General features: G+C 41.6%; 1 protein-coding gene across 1 annotated transcript in view; it reads right to left on the reverse strand.

Annotated features, from left to right (window-relative positions):
- LOC147435717 (uncharacterized) overlaps nucleotides 1–8906 on the reverse strand; it is a 28606-nt gene extending 19700 nt beyond the window's left edge. Inside the window, exon 1 of the mRNA XM_086487772.1 lies at nucleotides 7905–8906. Within this exon, the coding sequence (XP_086343898.1) occupies nucleotides 7905–8906 (1002 nt within the window). The remainder of the gene's footprint in view (nucleotides 1–7904) is intronic.
- Nucleotides 8907–9387: the final 481 nt, after the last annotated feature.

The raw sequence follows: 9387 nt of genomic DNA on the forward strand, positions 1-9387 counted from the left end.
TTGCCATTGTTTGGTTGTTGATGGGCAACCACATAAATCGGTTTGTTGGTTTTATATGCAGTTGTCTGCCTTCCGATGTTGCTTGTACTGAAGGGAGGTCCTTTTGCTTCGGTTTTAGAATCCAAATGCGAGTCTCATTTGAGTTATTGCTGAGCATTTTCTTTGGGATCCATATCTGTTTTATTCCCTTGTTTTTTGGTTGAACTATCTGCTTCGGTTGAATTCTTCCGTTGTATTGTTTTTTGTCTGCCATGTCATTTCTATCCTTCCGCACCCATATTTGTTTTTCTCTTTTTGGTAACTCTGATCTTTTCACTGCGGTCGGTGACTGGTCATACCTGTACTGAACATGGTTGGCAGTTTCCTGTTTGCTTTTTGGTGACACCCTTGCTTTTGGCTTTTTATCCAGTGATTGCATTGCCTGTTAGCTAATTATTTGGGGACTGCTGAGCAAAGGATATCACCTGTTGTTCTTGTGCCTGTTGAATTTTGATTGCATTCGCATTCCAATCTATCTGCACATTGTACTCTTTTTGCCAAGGTTGTCCCAACATCATGGAATGTTGTGTGCTTTCATCCTCCACCACATAGAATTTGTGTGGGTAAATATATTGATATACTTGTACGTGCAATATAGTCCAACCCAATGTTTTCAACAAATGTGATGTACTACTTTCCAGCACTTGTGGAGTAGGATGAAGTTGACCTGTGGGCTCGAGCTGTTTGTATAATCCGTAAGAGATCAAATTTGTTTGAGCTCCAGAATCAAGCAATGTCGTCGATTCCACTTATTGCTACCCACTTTGATTGCAATTATTGGCTCCACTGTGTCTTCTTCGAAATTCATTAGTCGAATGGCATTGATTCGCAATGGTGATCCACATTGTTGTTGTTGTCGTAGAAGCCTTCTTTTTGCAATGCGTTCTTTTGCTTCTGCTTGAGCTTCTTCTCGTACCCTTTGTTTCTCCTTCATTCGTTGTTTTCCTTGATGGAGTTGTTGAAGCATATCTTGTGTTAGTGGTAAATGATATTTCTTCAACTGACACCCACTAATCCAATTTCGCGTTTCTTCTCCTGCTAATGTAGCAATCTTGACAGCTCCGCTTTGTGATAGATCACTAATCACAAAGGGTCCCATCCCTCGCTTTTTAAGTTTCTTGGCATGTTGCTTCAAGGTATAAACAAGTACATAATCACCTGTTTTGAACTCTTTCGTGCGCACATTCTTGTCAAAAAACTCCTTTTGCCTTCTCTTTTTAGCATAGATCGAAGCTACAGCTCTCAAGCGAAGTTCATCTAGCTTTTCAAGTTCATCTATTCTTGAAGAGAGCTCATGCCCTATCCATTCTAAGCGTTTCGCTACTCGTAGAGTTGGAATTAAAAACTCTATGGGTAATATAGCATTTAGGCCAAACACCATGTTGTACGGTGTCGTTCCTATCGATGTTTTGTAAGCTACCCTGTATGCCCATAGTGTTGAGTGTAGTTGCTGATCCCAGTCAGTTCTTGACTCTGATACAATTTTAGTGAGAACTGTGCATAGTGTTTTATTTGTGGCCTCAGCTTGTCCATTTGCTTGTGGATGATATGGAGCAAATTTCCTATGTATGACCATGAATTCCTCTAGCAGATATTCAATGACTACAGATGTGTTCCACGATCACTGACAATTTCTATTGGTAAACCGTATCGTACAAAAACATTCTCATACAAAAATTGTGCAGTGGTTCGTGCATCTGCTTTTTTTGTTGTCTTGACTTCCGCCCATTTTGTGAGATAGTCCGTAGCCACAATGATATATTGGGTATGGGTGCGATATGCAGGGGGTGAAATAGGTCCCACAAAATCAATGCCCCATTTTGCAAATGCCCTTGCTCCCATCATTGGCCGTAGTGGCATCTCATCTCTCTTAATCGGCACCTTGGTGCGCTGACATGCGTCACAACGCTTTACAAACTCTTCAGCATCCATATGTAATGTAAGCCACCATATTCCTGCGGTTAAGACAATTTTTACCATCTTATCGCCTAAAAAATGGCCTCAACTTATTCCACTATGTGCATGTTCTAGAATCAGCAGGTATTCATTTTCACTTGCACAGATTCTAAGTTGATTGTCCTTTCCTCGCTTATAGAGTTGGTTCCCAATTAACTGAAAGTCACGAGCCTCCAGCTCTATAGCACTTTTTCGTGCTCTTGTTATGTTTTCAGGAAACGTCCTTGTGGTTAAGAAATCAATGATATATTGACTCCATGCAGGTGCAATGTTTACCTGAAATAGTGTCGCGTGATTCTCTGGTCGTTTGGCACTACATATAGTACAATTGGTAACATAAGCATGTGTGTCTCTGTACATAGTTGGCCAATAAACCCCTAACTGTTTCAGTCTCTGGTGTGTTTTCACTACTGAACAATGAAATGCACAATCTTGGACATGCGCTTCTTCAAGATAACACTCAAATTTCTCTTGATCTATACATAATCGTAGAATTTGGTCTGATCCGAGATGATACAGCCGTCCTGCAATCAATTGGTAGTTTTTTGTTTGTCGAATTGTTTGTTGTTTGGATCCGTCTTCTGTGTTATCAAACCTACCTCCAAAGGAAAGAATGCTAACAATTTCCTGAGACCATTTGGGTATCATTTCAATATTAAAAAGATAAGCATATGGTATGCCATCATCTACTCCTTCAGGAGCTTCTCCGTTGTGTATCCTTGAAAGATGGTCTGCCTGTAGATGAGTTTTACCCTTTTTGACTACCACTCTGAAATCAAACTCTAGCAATATAATAAACCAGCATACAATTCTCCCTGTATTGCATGGTTTATTTACCAGATACAAACTTGTTTGCGAGCAAATAATGCCGAAATTTCTTTACAACATAAATCATTCCTAACCCCTCTATTTTGGTGTTTGTGTAGTTCTTTTCCGCACTGTTTAACTGTCAGCTTGCATAACAAACTAGAAAATCCATTGTTCCGTCTCCAGGTTGAGCCAGAATACTCCCGATTGCATATGCAGAAGCATCAATGTGAACATGGAATATCTTTTCCCAATCCGGTGCTTTAAGTACAGGTGTTGATACAAATTTTTGTTTCAGATTTTGGAATGAAGTTTCACACTCCTCAGTCCAATCAAAATTGACTAGCAAACGATACAGAGGTTGTGCGATGACTGCATACATATATATGAATCTTCGATAATACCCGCAGTGTCCCATGAAGGATTGCACTTGTTTCGCATTAGTAGGCATGGGCCGGTCTACTATGACCTTTATTTTGTCTAGGTCTGTGGTTATGCCATTTCTTGAGACAATGTGTCCTAAGATGCGGCCTTGCCTAACCATGAAAATACACTTTTCCGGGTTAAGACAAATTCGATATGTTTTGCATTTTTCAAATACCTTTTGCAAATGGTCAATATGTTCCTCTCGTAGAAGAGGGTGTAAACAAAGATCATCCATGTATATTTATAATAATATTCTCAGGTATTCTTTGAACGCGTGCGTCATTAACCTTTGAAAGGTAGCTGGGGCATTAGTTAAGCCAAAAGGCATAACACGATACGCATAAATTTTCCATTCTGTGGCAAACACTGTTTTGTGTTGATCCTCTATTGCAATTGCCAATTGGTTGTATCCTGAAAACCCATCTAGAAAGAAATAAGCCCGTTTCCCAGCCACCCTCTCAAGTGCATGTTCTGTGATTGGCAAGGGATAATTATCCCTTATGGTGGCTACATTTACCTTTTTGAGGTTTACACACACTCGCAGTCTTCCGTTCTTTTTGGGGACTACCACAATGGGTGACACCCAATCTGTATGTTCGATTTCATAGATAAATTCAACATCCATCAGCTTGTCAATCTCCTCTTTTATTCGTTTAGCAAATGTTTCATTATATGTATAAGGACGTTGTTTGCTAGGTTTTGCATCTGATTTCAAAGGAATTGTATGTTGACATATCGATGGATCAACTCCTTTGAGGTCTTTGTAGGACCATGCAAACACATCTTTATACTTCTTGAGAAGTTGTGTTAACCGTTCTTCTTCTTTAGGCTCTAAATCTGTTGCTATATAGACCGGCTGAGGCTTCTCACCTGGTCCCGCGAGGTCTATCCGTTTTGCATTTTCCGGCCCATAGTAAGATTCTTGGTTTGTTCTTTCCCTGGCTGGTGGTGTCATTATGATTTTTTTGTTCTGGATGGTGAATTTTTGATAGTGTGATGGTACATTCATGTTTCCTTTTTCTGACTCCCCTTTACCATCACTATCTCCCTTAGTAGTCCATTCCTTTCATAAAGACTGTTTCAGTTCTTGGTATTTCTGTTTACACTCCATTTTGGTCCACTCTTGGTCTTTCGTTGTTTCTTTCTTTTATTTTTGAGATTTTTGTGATTTTGTTTTTGTTTTAGCTTTCCGTACTTGTCTTCTTTCCTCTCGCTTTCCTTTTCCTCAAACTTTTGAGAATCTTCCTGATATTTGATCTTTTACACAATCCCCTGCTTTTACAAGCATCAGATAGTGTTTACCTTTTATCGTGGGCATCAGGTTCTCTCTCGCTTTGTTTCCTGCTCGTTTTCTCCTATAGCATTCCTGGCGTCTAGGGTGCTGATTAGCAAAATCATAAAACTTGATATTCTCTGTTTTCCCCCCACGCTCACTTGAATTGTCTGAACACTCATTATCTGCATCATTATTTACTCCCAGATGCGCAGAGGAGTTATAAAACTCTTCTTGTTCTGGTGGTTCTACCATCTCATCTCCTCCTGGTATAATGCTTACCATGTAATAGGATAGCACATCATAGCCATCCTTATCGCAAAATTTTGTTGTTGGATTATGTGTAATGGTACAGACATCCAATGTTGCTAGTATGTGTTCCCATTCTAGAGGTTCCAAGGCATCTTCAGGAAAAGGTTTCGGAATATAATCCTTATCGTTAATCGCTCTTTCTAAGACGCATTCCTCTCTTTTTAAGCTCCCACAATGTGAAGCTCCGCACATCCATAGCTCTTTTTGTTGCCCTAACCATGTTGGGAGTTCCGATCGTGTGACTGTAGGTGAATCAAACTCTTCCACTGGTGTCTGGTTCACGTCTTTGTAACTATGGTCTTTTAAGTGAATTTTGGTTGTTGTGTCACTATGTTTGAGGTATATGTGGTCGTAACCCCAATCCTGGACCATCTTTAATTGTCGCATGAATGGTCGATGATCTCATAATTGTTCTTTTTGTCGAAATCAACTATTGCAAATGTATGCTCATACTCAATTCTGCATGAAGTGACAATCACTTTTTCTAAGAGTCCTAGAGGCTTCTCCATGAACCCATCTGCCAATTGCAATTTCATTCTGGTAGCTCTCAAAGCTGGTTTTCTCCATTTTTTCCAGATTTCCTTGGTGGCTATAGCAACCCCTGCTCCACTGTCAAGAATGGCTTTGGAAACTACTCCTTAGAATTCTACTGGTAGCGTGGTGTTTCCATATTCTCCCTCGCAATACTCTCCAACCTTGTTTAAAGGTATTGGCCTAGTATTTAGTTGAGGCCTGTCCAATTCTCTGATCCCTTCCTGAAGCTTCAAGGTGGGGTCTTTCACTCCAAATTTTTCTAGGCATTTGCCTATTGTGGTCCACATGTTTGGTCGTAACCTTAGGAGTTCGGCTAATGTGATTGTGCATGCCACCGGGGTGGACAATAACTCAATCAACCCTTGTGAATCCATCACTTTGTTAGAAGAAAGTCTTTGAAATGGAATTGCTCTCACCTCCGACTTGGCTTCATACTCTCCTAGGTAAGAGGGTAGAGTTTTCAGCGAGTCTGGTTGGCTGTACCCCAAACTAATTGATCCCTGGTCTCCTCCTTGTGAATGTATATCAAAGTTCATTTGTGATCTTGCCTCAAATTCTTCAATAGGAGGTAAGATCTCATTTTTCTCTTTTCTCGTGCTATTCATGTGGGAACTTGCCATGTTAGCTTCGTTGGCCTCACGGATTTGCTTCCACAGATCATCCAGACCGTTACAATCCTTACCCATTTCTGCCAATGTTTTAGGGTGGAACCGGTCACTTGCCTCATCTGTTGTATTTGGCACTATAATAGGCTCTCCCCTGGACTCATAGGCATTCGTGAGTCTTTCCTTCATTTCTACTTGTTCCTCTAAAGTTGGTTTGATAGGGGTTGGAGCTGGTACTTCATGTCCATTTGCAGGTTTACCAAGCGGGTTTTCTATCAAAGATTGAGCTATTTCAATCATCTTTCTACACATTTCCAACCTCTGTTTTTCTATTTCAGCATATGGATAAGTCATCCATCTTTGCTCTTGGGTTTGGTTTTTTTTTAGTCTGGCTTCATAAGATTTTAGAAGTGCATCTAACTGCTCATTTACCTTGTCTACCAGTATTGATCCTCCTGATCTTGCACTTTTGGGTTCTTCTATTTCCTTGGGTGCTATGGTTGCCGCAGTGTGTGAGCTTAGGCTAGCAAGATCCTCTAACCGCTCTAATCTATCCTTTGTGTGTTTTAACTCCTCGGAGAGAGCAGTTTGCTCTCGTTCTTTCCTGGCTTTCATACGCGCCTTTCTAGCTTTCCAAGTGCTTCTCTGATTTTTCATTTCTGAACTTGGGACGTCGGTTTTTGGCTCTTCAATTATGGGCTCGTTCATCATTCTTTGAGCTTGGGCTCGTGTCACTGCCTGAATAGGTATGATCGTCTCGTTTTCTGACCCTCCACTCGAAGGCACTGTTTCCAACATGTTCAAGGTAGTTTTTTCTCCTTTGCTCGGGTTCTTAGGGCAATCAGGAATCAAATGAGTAACTCCACACTCGATGAATATGCGTTGACTCTAATGATTTCATCATGAGGACAATCTCTTAGCCAATGGTCTCCACCACACTTGTAGCAGGGTCCTTTAGGCTGTGGAGGTGCTCCTTGAGCTCCTCTTTGTTGGTATCCATGTCTCTGTCCGCCCATGCCTCCGTTGGCTATGAACAACAATGTTCGTTCATCTAAGCTATATCTTCCTTCTCCTGCTGCTTGCGCAGCTGTTGGTGGTCATGCACCTCCCATCACGCTCCATAATTCTGGTGTTGAGGGTTCTTTTGGTGGATAGTAGACACGATTTTCCGCATATCCACTGGGATCGTCATAATATGCATGCATAGGCACCAAAGCCTTCTCTTCTGATTTGGTTACTGTTGGTGTGTATCTTATGCTGACTGGTCGTAATCCTGGTAGGGGTGGTTGTTGCCCCAACACTGGTTGTGGTCTTTCTACACCTACACGTCCTGGTAGGTTGCCTACTTGATACCTAGGCATCGGTGGAACTTGAGGAGAAGGTACCTGAGCTTGGGGAGCGTAAGGTCTCTCTCTCACATATCACTTGTTATAATAACATTCCTCTGTCCCATGGTTTGTCCATTTTTGTTCAATAGCACACCACTTGGGCTGTTTTGCCTGGGGTTTGGCGTACAAGTTAATCTTTTTTAGCACTTCCTCTACAAGCTGCTCCTTGTTTACAACTACTTCTCCTTTTGGTGTTGTCTTAGAAGACTTGCTTCCACTTTGTTGTGAAGATGAATCGTCATCAAGATCCTTGAACTCACCCTCTTTGTAGACCGCACAATTGTCTACAAGGTAAAGAGCCTCCTTGGTTAACTCATTCAATGTCATGCTCCTTTTCATATGTAAGTCCTTCTAGAGATCTACATTCCTTAGTCCTTGGATAAATATAAGCATAAGTCTGGACTGAGTTGGCAGTTCTTCCACAAGGCAGAACTTAACATATTTTTTAGTTGTAGGGCTGCCTTTCGCACAGATTCCCATCTTTCTGTTTGAATTTAGGATTTGTGAGACGGTATTATGAGCTATCCCCCTTTGTGAGAATTCCTCGATAAAATCGTCAAACACCTCCTCCATAGACTCAAAGTCTCTACGCTCCACAGAGTCAAACCAAGTAGCAGCATCATCCTCTAGGGTTAGTCCAAACCCTGCAAATTGGGTAGGGAAATCTAACACCTCTTCCACTCTAATTACACGCACAAAGGCTGCTACATTATCTTTTGGATCTCTGTTTCCTGTGTATTTCTTGTTTACCCATTTTTGCACTTGAGAAGGTCTAATTCTACGATGGTCTACAAATCTCATCATTGGATCTCCATGTCCCAATCTATATACCTCCTCTGGTCTTCTGTAGTAGGTTGGTTCCTCTCCCAGTGGTGTTCCTAAGCCGTAATTTCTAACAGTTCTTGCAAGAGATGGTTCATCTCTTCGAACTCGTTCTATGGGTGGTCTTCCAGGCTCCGTTGACCCTTGAGTTTTTGGCTTACTCTCTCCTTGATACCTTGAATAGAGTGGTGGTTCTTGCAAATCCCTTAGCCCTCGTGCGGCTTGATAACCATCTCGATTTCGGTCTTGCTCTAATGTTGCACTCTGTCGAAGCCATGCCTGGAATGATGGCTGAGTTGTTGGTTGGTTTTGGTTGTTGAATGTCTGCGGTCTGGTGGAATGTGAGGTCACGTCATATTCCTCTGAGAAGGGATTTGTCGACTTGCTAGGGGTGTAGGTGGCTCTTGGCACTTCATCGGGGGCATATGTTGATGCTCCTGGAACTGTTGCCTTTTCTACCTCCTCTAGGAAAATACGTTGGTATTCTCTCCCGTACCTATCAACAAAAACGATATCCTTCCCCATTGCAATTTCATAAGAGAATAAGTAAAGAACCTTGTCTGTGCTTAACTCGTTTGGATAGGGTTCTTTGCAAAGAAAGTAGGAGACTATTCCCTCACTCTCATGCTTGTAGATTCCCACGTTCTCATTATAAGTTGAAACCCTGGTTGTTTTCTTATCATACATAAAAATTGCTCCAGGTCGATCAATGTTTGGAGGCGGTTCTTGAGTTTCTGAAACCATTTTTCCCTTCACCATGTTATCTCCATATCTGTTGTAATCCTCATGGTTACTAACTATCAGATAGTGGTTCCCCTTTTTGTCTCGGAATCTATCTCCATCATCATAGACTCGAATTATCTCCAGTCTCTGAGCCGGACTTTCTTCAATACAAATACACTTGTGTCCTCGATAGTCAGAATAAACTAGGGCTCCCCTTGAGTTTGTTCCTTCTAAGAAGATCACAGTGAACTTGGATTATTCAAGGGATTTAGGGAGGTGCTTCCTCCTGGCATTGGTCCGTCATAGGTGAATCCTCCTGGTTGTTGACTACCCATCATGAAGAAGGATTTGTCTGATGAAGTGTCGGTATCACTACCCTCCTCAATAATCGGTGCTAGTGGATCTAGCCTTGCCTAGGTTACACTCTCCTCGGTGGACACTAAGCTACCTTGGTCATCTTCCACCTTCTGGTCTCTAAAAATGTATCTTCCTGATCTTAAAA

The sequence above is a fragment of the Adiantum capillus-veneris genome, chromosome 18 (genome assembly GCF_014529385.1).
Source record: "Adiantum capillus-veneris isolate H3 chromosome 18, ASM1452938v2, whole genome shotgun sequence".
Lineage (NCBI taxonomy): Eukaryota > Viridiplantae > Streptophyta > Polypodiopsida > Polypodiales > Pteridaceae > Adiantum > Adiantum capillus-veneris.